At 44.1% G+C, this 21,906-nt stretch overlaps 1 protein-coding gene across 4 annotated transcripts in view; it reads left to right on the forward strand.

The window, feature by feature from the left end:
* Positions 1 to 21,906, forward strand: part of LOC117520881 (cytochrome c oxidase assembly protein COX18, mitochondrial) — a 111,145-nt gene that overhangs the window by 21,063 nt on the left and 68,176 nt on the right. The window contains exon 1 of one of the 4 annotated variants that reach the window (XM_034182218.1): positions 10,793 to 11,024. The exons of 2 other annotated variants lie outside the window; for them this stretch is intronic. In XM_034182218.1, the coding sequence (XP_034038109.1) occupies positions 10,935 to 11,024 (90 nt within the window). In that variant the 5' untranslated portion in view covers positions 10,793 to 10,934. Of the gene's footprint in view, positions 1 to 10,792; positions 11,025 to 21,906 lie in introns of those variants that run through there. One more of the 4 variants, XM_034182219.1, reaches the window with a different exon arrangement.

A 21,906-nucleotide genomic window follows, 5' to 3' on the forward strand; every position in this document is an offset into this window, starting at 1 on the left:
TTCAATGAGCAATTATTATGACGTTTATGTAATTTGTTTTAGTTGCGGGAGTTTAAGAATGAATTCCATTCTAATCAGCAGGGGATTTACTTTGGTATTTATTAATGTGAGATATGGTTAGTGACAGGGAATGAATTTAATAAAGCCACTCTGTTTATCTCTGACACCACACCCCGGTCTTACTTGGATGCGCTGTGCAGCTGGTCTCCATGAGGTCAGATGCTGGGAGCCATTTCGTTTCCAGTCGATGAACCGTCCGTCGGCACAGCTGTTTCCGGTACCTTGGCAAAGAGACTCTGCCGGTCACCTCGCCCGTTTCATGGGTTACCAGGGGCACTTTCAGTTGTGATCACTGTGACTTGTGGCGGCAGCTCTATCGCTGGAGGTGGAGTTCTCCCTCCTTACTGCGCATACAGACTGTGGATTACTGAGTGTGCGTCCTCACACTCATCTGGACTGTCTTTGTTCTCTGCCAGCATACCGGGTCTGCTGCTGAAGACAGCGGCCACCTGGGGTGCAGGGCTTGCGGCTCTGTGTTTCTCAGCTCTGTTGGTGGTGGAAGCTCTGTGGATCCGGCTTCTCTCTCGCCAGGCGTTCTTCTATCGTCGAGCCTGCCCACACGTCACCTGGTGTATGATTGACAGTCACTATATTGTTATTGTCTGTACATCGTTGTGTGATTCACAACATTAAATTGTTACTTTTTGGCTTATCCATTGTCCGTTCATTAACGCCCCCTGTTGTGGGTCCGTGTCACGTCACTTTCACAACAGGATTTCTCGGCCAGCATCATGGATCCCGAGGGGCGTCAACCATCGCTTGAACAGCCAATGGGAGAGCGAGGTGCACAGGCGCCAGCAGGCGTGTTGGGTGAGCTGCAGCACATCTTAACCGCCTTTACCGCTCGGTTGAACTTAATTACCGAGCAGAGCAGTGTTCTCAATCATAGGATGGAGGCTCTCACCGCCCAGGTGGAAGCGCGTGCTCAGGGCGCTGCTGCAGCACCTCCTCCTGCTGACCGTGTGCCAGAAACAGACATTCCGCTGGTCGTTCACCGAACCCCCCCACCTTCCCTGAAGCATACATAAGCCCTCCGGAGCCGTACGGAGGCTGTGTGGAGACGTGCGCGGACTTCTTGATGCAGTGCTCGCTCGTCCTTTCACAGCGTCCCGTCATGTACGCAGCAGACGCAGCCGGGTGGCTTATGTGATCAATTTGCTTCGAGGACAGGCACGCGCCTGGGCTACGGCGCTTTGGGAGCAGAATTCACGGCTCCTAACGGTTTATACTGAGTTTGTGAGGGAGTTCCGACAGGTGTTCGACCACCCTCATAGAGGCGAGGCCGCTTCAAGTGGGCTGCTGTACGATACGACAGGGGCGTCGGAGCACCCCAGTGCCTTTACCTGACATGCAGCCCCTATCATCAATGGACTGTGGAATTTACATGTTCTCTCAGGCAGTCATCTTTATAAATCTCATTGGAACGGCACCAAACAAAAGTTCCAGTATCATCACCTTGCCCAATGCAGATTCGAGATTCATCACTGAATATGACTTTCATCCAGTCATCCACAGTCCCACGATGCTTTTCCTTACCATTGTAACCTTGTTTTTTTCTGTTAGGTGTTAATGATGGCTTTCATTTAGCTTTTCTGTATGTAAATCCCATTTCCTTTAGGGGCGGTTTCTTACAGTTTGGTCACAAACGTTGACTCCAGTTCCTCCATTCATTCCTCATTTGTTTTGTTGTGCATTTTCGATTTTTGAGACATATTGCATTAAGTTTTCTGTCTTGACGCTTGATGTCTTCCTTGGTCTACCAGTATGTTTGCCTTTAACAACCTTCCCATCTGTTTGTATTCGGTCCAGAGTTTAGACACAGCTGACTGTGAACAACCAACATCTTTTGCAACATTGCGTGATGATTTACCCTCTTTTAAGAGTTTGATAATCCTCTCCTTGTTTCAATTGACATCTTTCGTGTTGGAGCCATGATTCATGTCAGTCCACTTGGTGCAACAGCTCTCCAAGGTGTGATCACTCCTTTTAGATGCAGACTAACGAGCAGATCTGATTTGATGCAGGTGTTAGTTTGGGGATGAAAATTTACAGGGTGAGTCCATAATTTATTCTAAGATTGAGTGAGTCCAGATTTTTTTCCCTCTGCTTGGTCTAAAAAAGTAACCGTTACTGACTACCACAATTTTTTTTCCTGAAAGCCAGAAAGTTGCCATTTGAAATGACTTTAGTTTTGTGTCATGTCTGTGATCTGCTTTTTTTCTACAAATTAAACAACTGAATGAACATCCTCCGAGGCTGGTGATTCCATAATTATTGCCAGGGGTTGTACATGCAAGAGTTTAAACACTTTAGCTGTTTTAAGGAAAAGTGTGAGAACTACAGACTTTCACAGCAAAAAAAAAAAAAAAAACAGGTCTTGCACGCTAAAGTGTTCACAGCCTGATCATTTGCTGCTTTGTTTCCAAACACTGGAAGTGTCTCGTCATAGAACGGAGCCGACGTGGTCCAACTACAACCCCTGGCAAAAATTATGGAATCACCGGCCTCGGAGGATGTTCTTCAGTTGTTTAATTTTGTTAAAAAAAGCAGATCACAGACATGACACAAAACTAAAGTCATTTCAAATGGCAACTTTCTGGCTTTAAGAAACACTAGAAGAAATCAAGAAAAAAAATTGTGGCAGTCAGTAACGGTTACTTTTTAGACCAGCAGAGGGAAAAAATATGGACTCACTCAATACTGGGGAATAAATTATGGAATCACCCTGTAAATTTTCATCCCCAAAACTAACACCTGCATCAAATCAGATCTGCTCGTTAGTCTGCATCTAAAAGGAGTGATCACACCTTGGAGAGCTTTGCACCAAGTGGACTGACATGAATCATGGCTCCAACACGAGAGATGTCAATTGAAACAAAGGAGAGGATTATCAAACTCTTAAAAGAGGGTAAATCATCCGCAATGTTGCAAAAGATGTTGGTTATTCACAGTCAGCTGTGTCTAAACTCTGGACCAAATACAAAAACATGGGAAGGTTGTTAAAGGCAAACATACTGGTAGACCAAGGAAGACATCAAAGCGTCAAGACAGAAAACGTAAAGCAGTATGTTTCAGAAATCGAAAATGCACACAAAACAATGAGGAACCAATGGGAGGAAACTGGAGTCAACGTCTGTGACCGAACTGTAGAAACCGCCTAAAGGAAATGGGATTACATACAGAAAAGCTAAACAAAAGCCATCATTAACACCTAAAGAGAAAAAAACAAGGTTACAGTGAGCTAAGGAAAAGCAATCGTGGACTGTGGATGATTGGATGAAAGTCATACTAGGTATCTTATAAAACTAACAGGCAGTTTTATAAAAAAAAAAAATATGGATTTGATTGACATGCAATTACACCAATCATGCTTGAACCCTCGTGCGTATGCGTGAGTTTTTTCACGCGTGTCGGTGTTGTCATTTCCCTGTAGGCAGGCCTTGAGTGAGATGTGGTCCCCCCCTCTCGGCTGAATTCCTTTGTTTCACACGCTGCTCCAGACGGCGCGCGTTGCTTTATAAAAATTTTTTTCTGGATCTGTGAGGAATATCCGAGTGGATACTATTCGAAAAATTAAGATGGTTTTCGGTGAAAAGTTTAACGGCTGATGAGAGATTATGGGGTGTTTCTGTCGGTGTAAGGACTTCCCACGGACCGGGACGTCCTGCAGCACTTCCAGGCGCCGTCGTCGGCCTGTTTCGACCTGAAAACATCCTAATTTAAGACTTAATTCACCCAGGACGTCGTGAGAGTACAGAGAAGATTCAGAAGAGGCCGGCATGAGGACTTTATGCGGACATTCCACTGTTTAAGGACATTTGTAATGAAAGACGTGCGCGCAAGTTCGCCGAGTCGTTTCCGTGACAACTCTGCGAATCTGTGTGTGCCGCGACAGGAAAAACACCTCTGTGTTGAAAACCATTTGTGAAATTCAGGCGGCTTTTGATGGCTTTCCACAAGTGAGTAACTGAGAAATTGTTTAACAGCTTGGGCATGTTCCAACTTGCCCGTTAAGGTTTCCAACAGAGGTGTTTTTCCTGTCGCGACCCCCCGCGGTCGGGTCCGGCCCGACATGCGACTCTGCCCGCACGTTCTTTCATTACAAAATGTCTGTTAACAATGGAATGTCCGAATAAACTCCTCATGCCGACTTCTTCTGAAAGTTCTCTGACGACTTACTGGGTTAACAGAGCCTGAAATGTGGAAGTTTTCAATTTGAAACGCGAGACGCTGCCACCTCGAAGCGCAGATCGCTGTCAGGCGCCGTGGGCCGTCCTTAAAGCGACACTACCAGACCAAAATATCTCATCAGCCATTAAAATTTTTACCGAAAACCAGCTGAATTTATCGAATGGTGTCCACTCAGTTGTGCCTTACAGTTTTGAAAAAATTTTGATCAAACAAAGCAGCAGTCTCTGAGCCATTCCTAAACAATGAAAAAAATCGACGAGAGGGTGGGCCACTCCTCACTCAAAGACTGCCCACAGGGGAATGACGTAACCGACAGGTGTGAAAAAACTCTCGCATGCCCACGAGGGTTCAAGCATGTCTGATGTAATCACACGTGATTCAAATCCATATGGTTTATGAAAAAAATAATAAGGTCGGATACTTTTCTAATAGACCTCATATTCAGTGATGAATCTCGAATCTGCATTGGGCAAGGTGATGATGCTGGAACTTTTGTTTGGTGTCGTTCCAGTGAGATTTATAAAGATGACTGCCTGAAGAGAACATGTAAATTTCCACAGTCATTGATGATATGGGGCTGCATGTCAGGTAAAGGCACTGGGGAGATGGCTGTCATTACATCATCAATAAATGCACAAGTTTACGTTGCTATTTTGGACACTTTCTTATCCCATCAATTGAAAGGATGTTTGGGGGTGATGAAATCATTTTTCAAGATGATAATGCATCTTGCCATAGAGCAAAAACTGAAAACATTCCTTGCAAAAAGACACATAGGGTCAATGTCATGGCCTGCAAATAGTCCGGATCTTAATCCAATTGAAAATCTTTGGTGGAAGTTGAAGAAAATGGTCCATGACAAGGCTCCAACCTGCAAAGCTGATCTGGCAACAGCATCAGAGAAAGTTGGAGCCAGATTGATATAGAGTACTGTTTGTCACTCATTAAGTCCATGCCTCAGAGACTGCAAGCTGTTATAAAAGCCAGAGGTGATGCAACAAAATACTAGTGATGTGTTGGAGCGTTCTTTTGTTTTTCATGATTCCATAATTTTTTTCCTCAGAATTGAGTGATTCCATATTTTTTTCCCTCTGCTTGGTCTAAAAAAGTAACCGTTACTGACTGCCACAATTTTTTTTTCCTGATTTCTTATAGTGTTTCTTAAAGCCAGAAAGTTGCCATTTGAAATGACTTTAGTTTTGTGTCATGTCTGTGATCTGCTTTTTTTCTACAAAATTAAACAACTGAATGAACATCCTCCGAGGCCGGTGATTCCATAATTTTTGCCAGGGGTGTATTACTGGATCGCTCATTGTCCACACACACACACCACACACACACACACACACACAACCACACACACACACACACACACACACACACCACACACACACACACACACACTACGTCCAATCCGCTGAAGGAACTGGCGGCCATCTTGCCACTCCCAACTTATGCAGACCGAACATAGACAGCTTATTAGAACGTCAACAATTTCAGGTAATAACTGAGCTTATTCTCTCATTTACTTATTTTTGTTCTAGGATAATGTAAGATTGATCCCCTCCTAATCGTGCCTACCATGATTAGCTATTTGATTTATTTTCTTTCTTTCCTTTATTACTTTGACACTTCTTCCATTATGGAGCTAAATCAAGGCCAAAAGTTTTGTAATCTGAAAATAAAAAAGATTGAAAAAATAAATTTTGAAACTGAAATTAAAGTTTTGTAATCTGAAAATAAAAAAGATTGAAAAAATACATTTTGAAACTGAAAATTCAGTTTGTTCTTGAATTTTATAATAATTTAAAAAGTACGAGGTCTGTGATGAAAAAAGCGGTCCTTTTATTTTTTTCAAAAAATAAATGTTTTTGATTCATATGTTTTTACCGTCAGACATGCTTGAACACTCGTGCGCATGCGTGAGTTTTTTCACGCGTGTCGGTGACGTCATTCCCTGGGGCAGGCCTTGAGTGAGGAGTGCTCCACCCCGCCCGTCGGAATCTCTTTGTCTGAATAGCCGCTGCGGACGGCGCGCATTGCTTTATGAACATTTTTCTCGACCTGTGAGGAATATCCGAGTGGATACTATTGGAGAAATTAAGCTGGTTTTCAGTGAAAAGTCTAACGGCTGATGAGAGATTATGGGTGTTTCTGTCGCTGTAAGGACTTCCCACGGAGCGGGACGTCGTGCAGCGCTTCCAGGCGCCGTCGCCTGTTTCGACCTGAAAACATTCTAATTTAAGGCTCTGTTGACCCAGGACGTCGTGAGCGAATAGAGAAGATTCAGAAGAGGCCGGCATGAGGACTTTATGTGGACATTCCACTGTTTAAGGACATTTTGTAATGAAAGATGTGCGCGCAAATTCGCCGAGTCGTTTCTGTGATGACTCGGCGAATCTCTGTGCGCCGCGACAGGAAAACACCTCTGTGTTGACAACCCATTTGTAAAATTCAGGCGGCTTTTGATGAACTTTCAACAAGTGAGTGACTGAGAAATTGTTTAACAGCTTGGCATGTTCCAACTTGCCCGTTAAGGTTTCCAACGGAGGTGTTTTTCCTGTCGCGACCCCCCGCGGTCGGGTCCGGCCCGACATGCGACTCTGCCCGCACGTTCTTTCATTACAAAATGTCCGTTAACAATGGAATGTCCGAATAAACTCCTCATGCTGACTTCTTCTGCAAGTTCTCTGTTCTCTGACGACTTCCTGGGTCAACAGAGCCTGAAATGTGGAAGTTTTCAACTTGAAACGGTGAGACGCTGCCGCCTCAAAGCGCAGATCGCCGTCAGGCACCGTGGGCCGTCCTTAAAGCGACACTACCAGACCAAAATCTCTCATCAGCCGTTAAAATTTTTACCGAAAACCAGCTGAATTTATCGAATGGTGTCCACTCAGTTGTGCCTTACAGTTTTGAAAAAATTTGATCAACAAAGCAGCAGTCTCTGAGCCATTCCTAAACAATGAAAAAAACGACGAGAGGGTGGACGACTCCTCACTCAAAGACTGCCCACAGGCGAATGACGTAACCGACAGGCGTGAAAAAACTCTTGCATGCCCACGAGGGTTCAAGCATGTCTGATGTAATCACACGTGATTCAAATCCATAAGGTTTTTGAAAAAATAATAAGGTCCGTTACTTTTATCACAGACCTCGTATTATCAAATAAAAATGTGTAAGATATATGTTTTTTAGTTTAAATAAATTTTGATTCAGCTCTGTAATTTTTTTGATCAAATAATTTATTTTCATTCAAATTTCTTTTTTTCACCTTCAGATCTTTTTTTCACTTTCAGATCTTATTTTTTCAGTTTCAACTTTGGCCCCGTTCTGGCGTGGGAGGGCGTGGCTTCGATTGAGAGGGGCGTGGAATTGTGAGTAACGGGAAAGCAATCAGTCCTCACATGATGTTGCATTCAGGTAACGTGGGTACTTTGATAGATAATGATTCTGCTCCCGTCTCCGTCGTTTATTACTACGCGGCTGGCGCGTGAAAGAAAGAGACAATGAAAGCTTATTACGAGGCTTTAACCCCCGTGATAAAGCTGTTTATTGTGATAGATGTACACATCGATCATCACATCGCAGTTGGTTCAGTGGATCCGTATGTTGTACCGGATAGTGAATTTAATGACAATGTAACAAAGTTGACCGCCCGTAAATCCAAATCCAAAGCCGCCCGAAAGAGCGCTCCGGCTACCAGCGGTGTGAAGAAGCCCCAACGTTACAGGCCTGGCACTGAGGCGCTGAGAGAGATCCGCCACTACCTGAGCTGCTGATCCACAAGCTGCCGACCAAGTCAGCCTCGCCGGCCTCCTGCAGAGCATCACAGCGGAGCTCTGAAAGCGGAGTTCCGTCTTGAAATCCTGAGCGATTTCTCTCACCAGGTGCTGGAAGGGCAGCTTGTGGATCAGCAGCTCGGTGGATTTCTGTTAACGGCGAGGCTACTACACCCCCCCCCCTCCCGATAGCCGGAGCGCTCTTCCGGGCAGCTTTGGATTTCCGGGCGGTCTGTTTGGTTGTGGACATATTAAAGCTTCCTCAGATCTGCTGAGCCAGGTCTCTCTGTGTCACTTAAAAAGCTCATAGCACTCCACTGCTTGATGGACAATAACTGCTGGCAGCCTGTAAAATGAGCAACCTGCCTCATGTTCATGCGGCGATGCTGCGCTGCGTTCAGAGGTCTTCATCAAAATGACCAAGAGTGGTCTAGAATTACTTGTAATAGACATCTTTAGCATCACCTTATTTACAGGTATCAAGACAATACAGTGGAGAGAAAGTGTTAAGTCATTATCTATCAAAGGTACCCACGTTCCTGAAAGCAACATCATGTGAGGACTGATTGCTCTCCTGTCACTCACAATTCCACGCCCCTCTCAATCGAAGCCACGCCCTCCCACGCCAGAACGGGTCGAAAGTTTGAAACTGAAAAAATAAGAACTGAAAGTGAAAAAAGATCTAAAGGTGAAAAAAGAAATTTGAATGAAAATAAATTGATTTTATCAAAAAAATTACAGAGCTGAATCAAAAATGTATTTAAAATGAAAATATATATCTACACTTATTTTTATTTTGATAATACTTTTTAAATGATTATAAAATTCAAGAACAAACACTGAATTTTCAGTTTCAAAATTATTTTTTCAATCTTTTTTATTTTCAGATTACAAACTTTAATTTTCAGTTTCAAAATTTAATTTTTTCAATCTTTTTTTATTTTCAGATTACAAAACTTTTGGCCTTGATTTAGCTCCATATTCCCTTCTATTTTCACTTATTCATATCTCACTGGGACAAATACTCAGTTCTAAAAATTCTTTAATCAAAGTTTATACAAGTGTTGCGGAATCATCAGCAAGCTTTCATATATATATGTAATATATATATATATGTGTGTATATATATATATATATATATATATATATACACACACACATATATATATGTGTGTGTGTGTGTGTGTGTGTGTGGTGCCATATCATGACACAAAAGTGGATGGATAACAAAAGTCATGATGGATAATACACAAATAGTGGATTTTTTTTAATAGTTGCACTAAAGAATAAAACACCACTTAACTAGCTAGACGAGAGTTAGTTTTCCTGCAATGACATTTATTACACACAGCTCTATGAGCTTCAGCCTAATATAAGTAATAACCTCGTAGTAACAACACCTAATGCTCCAAAACTATGCACAAGTAGACCTAATAAATGTCTTAAAATAGTTCATCCAACACAAAATACAACATGTGGTTGTGTAATTATTATTATTATTATTATCTTTGTCTCTTCAAATTATTGTTCATTACTTTCTATTTCAATCACACTCACAGATGATATGTTCGTCCACAGCCTTTGATCTGGTGATTTGCGCAGTTTATAGCTGCACATGAAGGTATTTTTTTAAACAAATTACAAAGAATAAAGTTGCGTGCGTCTCATTAAAGATCAGAAGAAAAGAGCGTTCGGGAGCGGGACATCGGAGTGGTAATATGGCGGCCGGTTTGCTTCAAAGATATTGGCCAATGAGCGATCCAGTAATATGTAGAGATCAGTGCAGTAAGCAAGACCCGTGACGTCATAGTAAGTCGACGCTTTGCTGTTTGGCGGACATAAACCACGAATCTCAACAAAACATTTTAAATTAAAATCGAAAAGAAAATAAACTCTACAACTGATCTGAGTGGAGATTATGTCCGCTGACATACACCGCGTTCTCGGCTAATCGCCTCAGCTAGCTGTTAGCTGGTCGGTTTCCTTCATGTGTCGCGCCACCTAGCGGTTAAAGTCACCTACGTCAAGCTGATCAGGTAACTATCACATCAATAATCATTAGCGTAGTGGTTACACAAACAAAGTTCAGGCTTTGGTCCTTTCTGTGTGGTCCTGTCAGTCCTGTTTCCCACCATCCAGCTCTCCCATTTATTCCTTAACCCTCTACTGATTTGATCATCTGCTGCTTGCTTAAAGGTAGAAAAGCAATGCCTCCACAGTTTGGCTATAATGCATTTTAAAGAGAAACGGGAGATGTGATACCAGAGCAAGGTTTCAGCCTTGAATCGTCTTCGATAGGATTTTTATCCACAGGTGGCCCTTCTTCCTCAGGTGGTCTCCTTCTTCTTGTTCTTTCAGCACTTCTCAGGCAAATAATAATAATTAATTAATAATTCATTGCTTTTATCTCAGAATGCACATGTTCAATGCCAATTTTTCAAAGGTTTTGTAGGTTGGGGTGGGGTGAGGTGGGTGGAAGTGTCAGTCAGGGCCAGCAAGAAAATCCAAGGGAAACCCTGCAGTGTTCTGATTTCAGGTTTGACTTGCCGTTACTTGAAGGCGAATGCTTTATCTGTGCTTCTTCACTCTGACTTTATTTTAGGAGTTACCATGCTGGGTCTGAGGGTGATGGCAAGCTGCTCTGGCCTCCCTGCAGCCCCTCTTGCTGTATTCCCCAGTACGGTGCGTCTGTTCTGCTGCATTTGTTAGGATTTCTCTCTCCCCTCATTACTTTGGTGCCACGCAACTGGATACTGCTGTTTCATCTGCCCGCTGTCACTCAGTGAGTGTCAGAAAGGCTTCAGGCAGCGGAGCATCCGGCTGGACTGGTGCATTTGCAGACTCGCCACCAGTGCACCTGGCTGAGCAGTTCCTTGTGGGCATACAGCAGGTGACTGGTGTGCCATGGTGGCTGAGTATTGTGGTCAGCACGCTGTCCATCAGGACTTGATTACTCTACCACTGGCTGCCTATCAGATGGTCATCATTGCTAAGGTCAGTGAGTGTGCAAAGCATGCTGGGAATGAGTTATATATTATCATGTTCACCCAGAATTTAAGTGTCAACACAAATACCCTGCGAGCTTGTTGAGTTTGAAGTTGTGATTCATATATGAACTTTAAATATAATTGTTTCAGCGGCTGTCATTCATATCACGGGTGATCATGTCCCAGGGAAGCAGAGCTGTTAAATTTCAAATGTATTAATTTATATAGCGCCAATTCACGACAAACTCGTCTCAAGGCGCTTCACACAACATGAAACAACAACAAAAAAACTGAATTAAAAATTTAAAACACAATAAAAAGATGACCATAAAAGAATACAAGAATAAAACATCATAACACTAATGATAAAACAAGGAAAACAAATGAGTCTTAAACCGTGACTTAAAAGTCTCCACAGTATCAGACTGCCGAATGTGTGCCGGGAGATCGTTCCACAGAGCTGGAGCACGGTAGGAGAAAGCTCTGTGACCGGCAGACTTTTTATTCACCCTGGGAATACACAGAAGTCCTGCACCCTGAGAACGCAGGGCCTGAGCCGGGTACATAGGGGCTTACCAGGTCAGCCAGATAGGGAGGTGCAATGTCCATGAACAATTTTATAAACTAATAACAGTACTTTAAAATCGATCTTGCAGCAACTGGAAGCTAGTGCAGGGACGCCAAAACGTGTGTAATGTGGTCAAACTTTCTGCTTTGTGTCAAAAGTCTGGCAGCAGCGTTTTAAACCAGTTGAAGACCCCTAATCCTGGACTGCGGTAAGCCAGAAAATAGAGCATTACAATAGTCCAATCTAGAAAGAGACAACTGCATGAATCAAAGTCTCAGCATCAGCTATACACAGGATGGGACGAATCTTCGCTATATTTTCGCAAATGGAAGAAAGCAGTCCTCGTAATGTCTCTAATGTGGAGATCAAAAGACAACGTAGGATCAAAAATTACTCCAAGGTTCCTCACTTTATCCGTATGATGTATAACACACAAACCTAGCTAAGTGCTAGCTGATCAATTGATGCCGATACCTCGCTGGACCAAGAACCATAACTTCAGTCTTAGAATTTAAAGTAGGAAGTTACTAGACATCCAACTTCTTACTGATACAAGGCAATCTTCCAAAGATTTTATGTGAATGAGATTACCAGCAGTTATTGGCATGTACAATTGAGTGTCATCAGCATAGCAATGAAAGGGAATCCCAAAGCTCCACAGTATATTCCCAAGGGTTGCTAATAAAGGGAAAAAAGCAGGGGGCCTAAAACGGATCCCTGCGGAACCCCAAACTTCATGTCCCTATGATCAGAGGAAGGTCCCATTACACAATACACAGTAAGAACGACTGGACAGGTGTGACGTCAGCCATGCAAGAGCAGTTCCAGTAATCCCAAAGTGATTCTCCAGCCTATTGAGTAAAATATGATGATCCCACAGTATCAAACGCAGCACTAAGATCCAACAGCACCAAGACTGTAGCGGTATTTGAGTCCATTGCTCGCAAAAGGTCATTCACTTACTTTAGTAAGTGCTGTCTTTGTGGAGTGGATATTTTCTAAAAGCAGACTGCAGTGGCTCAAAAAGATTATTCTCAGTGAGGTAGTCCCCGAGCTGTCGCGAAACCACTTTTTCCAGGATTTTAGAACAAAATGATAGATTTGATATCGGTCTATAATTTTCAATACACTAGGGTCGAGATTGGATTCTTAAGTAATGGTTTAATCACTGCAGACTTGAAACATTAGGAACAGATCCAGAAGTTAATGAGAGATTTATAATTTCCGCACAGTCAGTCCAAGAATGCGCCACAGGTCTTTAGACAGTTCTGTTGGTATAGGATCACATAAACAGGTTGTGCTTTTAGTAGATGTCATGAGCTTCATCAGCATGGCCTAGCGAGATACCATCAAAATCTGTAAATCTGGGTAACACCTCAGTGGGCGCATCCACCTCCATAGCAGTATGCGGTGGCTGGCCCAAAGCCTGCTGAGATATGCTCAACCTAATATCCTCAATTTTCTTCTCGAAATAGTCCAAGAAGTCCTGTGCTGAAAAGGGAGAGTGAATAACAGGTGGCTGTCCATGAATGAGAAATGCTACAGTTTCAAACAAAAACTTTGAATTACGCTTGTTTTTATTGATCAAATCAGAATAATAGGCACGCTTTGTAGGCAGTAGTGCATGCTTATAATCTAAGACAGCATCACGCCATGCAAGGTGGAACACCTCTAATTTAGAACTACGCCATTTCTGTTCCAAACCTCGAGCCTTCTGCCTAAGGTCACACAAGTAACCATTGAACCAACGCGACTGCGCCTGGAAGGCGTGGCCTTAAAAGAGGAGGCGCAGCCTTATCCAGTGTAGCCTTGAGCACTGAATTCAAGCCATCCGCAAGACTATCCACTGATTGAACATTCTCCAAACCTGAAGCCAAAATTTCAGGCAGTCTGGCTTCGAGTTCAGTCATAGTTGAGGGATTAATGCGTCGCCACAGAAATAGACAAGGCTTTCGGTCCACTAAACGTGGCAACATACTAAATGCACACCTAATAATGAGTGGTCAGAGACCACCGAGGCAAGAGGCAACATGTCAGTGTTCGTGACAGCAAGGCCACGGTGAGAACCAAATCAAGGGTATTTCCGCTAATGTGTGTTGAATCCTGAATGCATTGCTGGAATCTCAATGCATCCACAAGTTCCATAAATGACTTGCAAAGGGGATTAGAGGGCGTATTTATATAAATGTTAAAGTCACCAATAATCAAAATGTTGTCCGCACTAGCTGACAGGCTAGAGATGAACGCACCAAATTCATCTAAGAATTCAGAATATGGGCCAGGAGGCCTATAAACAGTGACAAAATAACATGACTGATTTCCATACTTCTGACCCTGACAATATGTAGCATCATGAGCAGAGCGGAGAGTCAGACGCTCAAACGAATTATATTTATGACCCCCAACAGTCAATAAGGTAAACCTGGATTTATAAATAAAAGCAACACCCCCACCTTGCTTTGCACCACGAGACGTGACCAAATGTGTACCCTGGTGGGCAGGCCTCATTCAGAGGAAGAACAGCTGTGGGTTTGAACCAGGTTTCACATAAGCCAATCATGTCCAAGTGATGATCCATAATTAGATCGTTGATCAACAGGGATTTTGAGGACAGTGATCTGATGTAATGAGACCCAAAACTGAAGACTTCTGTTGGTTTGACAGGCTGACATCTTGAACAGGCCTGAGTAGCTTAAAATCCACTCCACGTTTTCCATCCAGCGCTCGGAGAGTGTCAGAAACCGCTGTCGGCACATCAGGACTACAAGTCCCAGAAGCTGCAGCGCTCTGATGACGTGGGCGCCGAGCGCCGATGCGCTCAGCTGACCAGATAACCGGCACAGACGACCCAGTCCGATGGAATACAAACTTTCTACGGGAGCCTCTTGTGGATGCAGCGACGTCGGCGGAGCAAACCAAGCTCTCTGATAGCGAGAATGTCCCGAGGGACGTTGTTGTTTAGGCTCCGTAGCTCAGCTGCAGAGTAGCTTAGCATCGCGCTAGCCGAGGGAGTGACGTGCGGCGTCATGCAGTGCAAAAAAGGCACTAAACAATTAAAAATGGTTAAAAATGCACACTGAAGGACCAAGAACCACGTCAAGTGTATACCCAAAGATAAAAAAAATCATACTCAAAAGCACTAAAAACTAAGTTACAAACGAGAAAAACCAGAGGAGAACACACAACGCCAGTCTCACACAAACTGTTAGTAATGTCATTTGACACGAACCAGACAAGTTTTACATTCCACATCCAGCATGGCACCAGATTCAGTTACACAAGTCTCTGTCCACAATTTTGAACAAATGTTTGCCTTGGATTAGACAGAAATCATTCAGTTGAATAACTTCAATTTATTCACACATTCAAACATAAATCACTTTAAGGTGCTACAGCCGCGCAAGGTATAAACCTAAGCAATTGGCCACAATGCTCAGGAAAAGTTTATATATAAGAGGTCTGTGAGAAAACTATCCGACCTTTTTATTTTTTTCAAAAACTATATGGATTTGAATCATGTGCGCTTGCATCAGACAAGCTTGAACCTTTGTGCGCATGCGTGAGTTTTTTCACACCTGTCGGTCGCATCATTCGCCTGTGGGCAGGCTTTGAGTGAGCACTGCTCCACCCCCCTCGTCGGATTTTTATTGTCAGTGAAATGGCTGAGAGGCTGCCGCTTTGCTCCATGAATTTTTTTTCAGAAACTGTTAGAGACAGCCTTTTGGAAACCATTCGAAAGATTCAGATGGATTTCGGTTAAGAGTCTGTCGGTATCACACGGATTAAGGACCATTAAAACTGACTTAAAACGGCCCATGGCGGCGGAGGGCGCACCGCGCCCCGAGCGGCCATCGACAGCTGGAACGAGCCGATCACTTCCAAACTTAAGGCTCTGTTGATGCAGGACGTCGTGTGACTAGCAGAGAAGTTTCACAAGAGGTCGGGATCAGCACTTTATCGGAACATTCCACTGTTAAAGGAGATTTTGTAATGAAAGACATGCGGAGGATTTTGCGTGTCGGCACGGAGCCGCTCATTGCGCGCAACAAAAAAAACACCTCTGTGTTGGAAACCATTCAGAAGATTCAGACGGCTTTTGATGGCTTTTCAGTCAAGTGAGTATCCGAGAAATTGTTTAACAGCTGGGCATGTTCCAGCTTGTCCTGTGAGACTTCCAACATGGAAGTGTTGTTTGTCCAGCGGCTGTGAGCGGCTGCGTCCCGACGCGCGAATCCGTCTGCACGTCTTTCATTACAAAATCTTTAACAGTGGAATGTGCTGATAAAGTGCTGATCCCGACCTCTTCTGAAACGTCTCTGCTAGTCACACGACGTCCTGCATCAACAGAGCCTTAAATTTGGAAGTGATCTGCTCGTTCCAGCCTGTCGATGGCCGCTCGGGGCGCGGTGCACCCTCTGCCGCCGTGGCCCGTTTTTAATCCAGTTTTAATGGTCCTTAATCCGTGTGATACCGACAGAATCTTAACCGAAATCCATCTGAATCTTTCGAATGGTTCCAACTGGCTGTCTCAGTTTCTGAAAAAAAATTCATGGAGCAAAGCGGCAGCCTCCAGCCATTTCACTGACAATAAAAATCCGTACGAGGGGGGTGGACCAGTGCTCACTCAAAGCCTGTCCACAGGTGAATGACGCAACCGACAGGCATGAAAAAACTCACGCATGCGCACGAAGGTTCAAGCTTGTCTGATGCAAGCGCACATGATTCAAATCCATATAGTTTTTGAAAAAAAATAAAAAGGTCAGATACTTTTCTAACAGACCTCGTATATATATATAATTTGTAGTCAGAAACAATTGAGATAGAATGGAAAATGGTAATATCCCCCCCCCTTCATTGCATGAACCTGAGATGGTTCCTGTTTGTTTGTCAGCTTTATTTAATTTGTTTATCAACATCATTCCTGCATTTAAAGGTCCTGCAGCACATTCCAAAAAAGTTGGAATGTGGGGCAATGGTAGGGCTACTATTGAGGTTTAAAATTATAATATTGATGTTGAAACAGCTTATTGTAATCATGGTTTGGGTACAAAAGCAGTGTCCATGTAAGGTCTTTGAGAATCAAGATGGGCAGACAATCTCCAGTTTGTCAAAAATTGCAATGAGAAAATTATTGAAATGTTTAAAATAATGTTTATCACAGAAAGATTAGAAAGACTTGGCATATTTGTCTCTCTGCAATGCATAATATAATGTGCCAACGTGTGTGTGTGTATTTGTGGAGTTGGGGGGAAGAATGTCCAAGTGGTAACATGCTAGATCACATTTTGAGATGAATTTTTTTCTGTTATTAGAAAAATGGCATTCTTGCTGTATGTAGTGACTCTGTGGTCGCCAAGTTCCTGCTTCACATGTTCATTTTTTAAAAAAGAGATAGACTTTTGCATTCCCTGAGACCAGAGCGCAAGCTGCAGAGCAAAGCTGAAAGCAACGTCTCTACATCTAAGTGAAAGAAAAAAAAAATTCCTTCAAAATCCTTCATTAAATAATCTAGAGTGCCTTCTCTGTCCGTAGCTGCCATTACTTTCAGAAATTAACGCTTTATTTTACAGTTTAAAGGCTTCATGTTTCCAAAATGCTTAGTGTTTGTCATGATTCAGCCGGGTTGGGCCTGGCTGTTATTGTTTTGAAGCCTTTTTTCCACGTTTGTGCTCTCCTTCATTCCATGTATCATTGTCATGCTTCTGCTGGTCTTGTTTCTTGTCTGGTTATTTTCCTTTAGTTATTTGTTGCACTCTGTTGGCCATTTATTTTGTGTTACTTTATTGTGCTTTAGTCACAGGGTTTTGTTACTATTTATTTTCAGTGCTTCTTTTCTGTATGTTCAATTTGTTATTTATTGCACCTTCTGTTTATCAGTTATCTTGCTCCTGGTTATGTTCCTTTAGTTATTTGGTGCACTCTGTTTGCCATTAGTTGTGTTACTTATTATACTTTAGTCACAGGGTTTTTGTTATTTACCTGCAGTGCTGCTTATTTGATTATGTTCCCTTCGTTAGTTATGGCATTTTCTGTTTATCTGTTATCATGTTATTGTTTGCATTATTCTCTGTTTTTCAGTAGTTTATTTTGGCTGCTCTCAATTGTGATGTCTGTTACGCTTTTATGTCTGGTTTTGTTCTCATGTTCATGCTCTATTTTTGTCCTCTGTTTGATTTCTGTTCTGTTTGCCCTCACACCCATCTGTTTTGGTTCATTTCACTTCACTGTACCTGCCTCACGTCTTTCACTCACACTCTTGCCACTAGCTCATGTGTTTTTGTCTTTTACATCACTCCACTCAGTTTCCCTTCCTTCACTGTCTTGCACAGTGTTTACTCTTTTGCCAGAAGCCACACCCCTTCTAGATTGTTCCTCACGTGCACCTTGTTTACACCACCTGTCCCTCGCTTCTCACTAATTAGCCCACAAGTATTTAAGCCTCCACAGTCTCACGGCTCACTGCCAGATTGTAGTCTTTGAACTCTTTCCAGCACCATTCACAGTCTTGTTTTTGTCTTGCCTTGTTCTGAACATTGCTCTGTACCTCGACCACGCCTTTTGCTTCATCCGGATGTCTGAGTTTGCTTGTGCCTCTGAACCCTGCTCGTTTGTGACTACGCCTCAGTCTAATCCTGTTTGTACCTCTGCCACGCTGACTGATAACCTGTGTATCGAAACCAAGCCTGGAATAAAGACCATGATTTCTCCCACACTAAGCCTTGTCCGGGGGTTTGCATTGTGGGTCCAGCCGTCCCTGGTTGACAGGCTCCTGCCCACCCTGACAGTACAATCTGGCCAGAATATGGACTCTGCAGACCCCACTCCAGCCAAGGATACTGCTGCGGTACCCCCAGATATTGAGTTGACAAGAGGATTTTTGCTGACCTCTCATCATTTTTTTTTTTGTCTGTTTTCGTGACTGTCACACCCCTGTAGAGAAATTTGATTTTCTTGACCAGGCTTGGGATTGGTGAACGCAAATCCGTGGCTGTTTGATTATTTCCCAGAGCTTCTGAGCCTGGATGACGTTTTTGTCTTCAGAAGCGTCCAGATTGGATGAAGCGACCTGAGGCCTACTTGCCGTCTGAGGATGACTGCGAGTTCTGACTGGACAGATGTGGATGAGGACGAGGACTCTGAATCAGAGCAATTAGCTTTGCAGAACTTGGCTACGTCTTTGTTCAAGATTCAGGACTTGTTTTTTTGACTATCAGGGACTGCTATATCTGAACCAGGGCTGCTAACCACGTTCTGGAGTTAAGAGACATAAAAACGATGTTTGAGCAGGGTGAGGCCCCTTCCTGCATTGAGGACCCCATGGACCTTTTATTCGAGTCCGAACTCACCGCCACCTGTGGTGAGGAGCTGCGCGTCATTACGCTTTCTGATGCCGCTCTCGCCCCACCCTGGTACGACATAACACCGAAGCCGACCACTTACCTCACGTCTCCTGTTCCAGAGATGTCACCTCCTAAGCCTGTTCCACGACGAAACCCGGCGATGTCCAGAACTTCGTACCCAGAACCCACGAAGCCACTCATCCCCGTCGCTACCTCCACAGCGCGTCCGGCCCTCATCGCTCCGGTACCGGCGCCACGAAGATTGCGTACACCACAGCATGAGCCTCAGGCCCAGCTGCAGAGACCCCCGCTCCGATGATCACCTCTGGTTTTGTGTTGCCCAACTCCTCTATTGCGAGCACTCCTCCAAATCAGCTGATCACATATCTTCGAGATCGCGGATTGAGCCATCGGGAGAAGTCCTGTCGTCATGGAGCTCTGAGGAGCCCGTGTCTCATGAGCAACTTAAGCCGCCCACGTCTTCTGTGTTTCCAGTCTGTCACGGCACGCGGCCCGCCGCCAGAAGAGGAAACAGTCGTGTGTGGCCTGCTGCTTGAAGTGGAAAACGTCACGGCGCGATCCGCGTCGTCTTGTCCCTCTATTGGAACGCCCACAGCCGGCCCAGCTTCTCTGCTACCTGCAGCCCTCTCTGATTCTGCTTCCACATACATCGCGGTCTCCTCATTGGTGACGTCACGCCCATCTGCTTCCTCTCTCTCGCCTGCCGTCATCATAGCTTCACTATACTCCACCACAGATTTCCCCCCGGTGGCTACTGAGGGGGACTTCTCGCCTTCTGGGTTTCGGCCAGCGGCGGCTCTAGAGGGGGGTAGCCGCCCACATACTGACAGCAGTCCTGAGCTTCTGCAAGCTGTTCCAGTGTCAATCCTGAGGACAACCTCAGAGAATTGTGACTGTGGGACGGTCAGTGTCACTTCTTTTCCCATCTGGTTTATGACGTTGTGTATACTTGCCTGTGACTCTGTCAGAAATCTGTTAAATCTACCGCATCTGAATCGGAAGCAGTTTTCATGGAAAACTGTGAGAGGTCCGTTTAACATGCTACGTCAGAGTCTGAGATGTATTTCTTGTAGGCCACTTATTCAATTACTGCTTTTTATGTGCTTTTGGATGAGTTACAATATTCCATTCTGGGGGCTCTCTCAGGGGAAAGGTCATCATTGTGTAGGAATGAACTACACATGTGAGGTTGCGCAGTTTGGTCTGGGGTTCCTGGCTGCTGCTGCTTCTGATTTGCTCAGTAGAGTTTTGTATTTCCCACATTTTGTGGAAAAGATGGGTTTTCTGACTCGCTCCATTGCTGGGGAAATTTCTCTCCCTTTGCAGCGTACCCTGTCTTGCAATGGGATAATAAATCTTTTGTATCTTTTGTTTAAGGGGTATACTGTCTCATGGAAGCTGTTGCTAGGTGCTCTCTATAGCATGTTAATCAACTGGTTAAGCTCTCTTCGAAGCAAATTGAATTGCTGGTTCTCGAACGCAGTTGAGGGGAGTATAGTTGAGATTTGGAATTGGGAGCTACGTCACACATTTCCGGCGCATTGGGCATTTAGGGTGGATTGGGTCTTATATTTGTTGTATGGTTGGGTTGAGCATCTGAGCGCGGCTTTTCGCCTCTCTTCAGTTGTCCTCTATAATGCTCTGGTAACGCTAATTGAGCTTCCACTGAATACATTAAGTCTCCGGGGCCCATACGTAGTAGGGTCAATTGATGCCTGGGTTAGTATTCTGGACATTAATGATGGTTTTCCTGCTCATTGGGTTGATGTTATTTCTGGGGTTCTATTATTGTACCTGTCTCAATGGCTTCTCTGTTTCGTGGGCACCACCTGTATTCGTTCAGTTTTCTCCTTATGGGGTTCCAGGTGTTTCGGCTTTAAGTCTTTTCCTGCATGCCTGTCTGCCTCTGCCTTGGGGATCTGTAACCCCACTGGTCGGCTCCCTAATTCAGTCAGTTCTGTTGATAAGCCTCATGGTCGTCCCCCGGACCCTGTCTTAGGTCGGTCCCCTGACACTGTCATGCCCCGGGTCCCATCGTTTGGCCGACCACCTGCTGCAGTATGTTGCCCTGTTTTCCGCCCTCTGGTTCCCTGGCCTGTTTTTGGTCATGTTTTCGGTCCTCCTCGGGGTCTCCAGCCTTTTGGGCCTGGTGGACTACCCCCTGTCCCTGGGTTCCCCCCGTCCTGGGTCCCCCGGCCGCCCGCCCTTTGTCGGGTTGGGTCTGTGGTTCCCTGGGGCCCGCCGGTGGCTGTCCGTTGGGGGGGAGGTGCTGTCATGATTCAGCCGGGTTGGGCCTGGCTGTTATTGTTTTGAAGCCTTTTTTCCACGTTTGTGCTCTCCTTCATTCCATGTATCATTGTCATGCTTCTGCTGGTCTTGTTTCTTGTCTGGTTATTTTCCTTTTAGTTATTTGTTGCACTCTGTTTGCCATTTATTTTGTGTTACTTTATTGTGCTTTAGTCACAGGGTTTTGTTACTATTTATTTTCAGTGCTTCTTTTCTGTATGTTCAATTTGTTATTTATTGCACCTTCTGTTTATCAGTTATCTTGCTCCTGGTTATGTTCCTTTAGTTATTTGGTGCACTCTGTTTGCCATTTAGTTTGTGTTACTTTATTATACTTTAGTCACAGGGTTTTTTGTTATTTACCTGCAGTGCTGCTTATTTGATTATGTTCCCTTCGTTAGTTATGGTATGTTCTGTTTATCTGTTATCTTGTTTATTGTTTGCATTATTCTCTGTTTTTCAGTAGTTTATTTTGGCTGCTCTCAATTGTGATGTCTGTTACGCTTTTATGTCTGGTTTTGTTCTCATGTTCATGCTCTATTTTTGTCCTCTGTTTGATTTCTGTTCTGTTTGCCCTCACGCCCATCTGTTTTGGTTCATTTCACTTCACTGTACTTGCCTCACGTCTTTCACTCACACTCTTGCCACTAGCTCATGTGTCTTTGTCTTTTACA

This window comes from Thalassophryne amazonica, chromosome 11 (assembly GCF_902500255.1).
Source record: "Thalassophryne amazonica chromosome 11, fThaAma1.1, whole genome shotgun sequence".
Lineage (NCBI taxonomy): Eukaryota > Metazoa > Chordata > Actinopteri > Batrachoidiformes > Batrachoididae > Thalassophryne > Thalassophryne amazonica.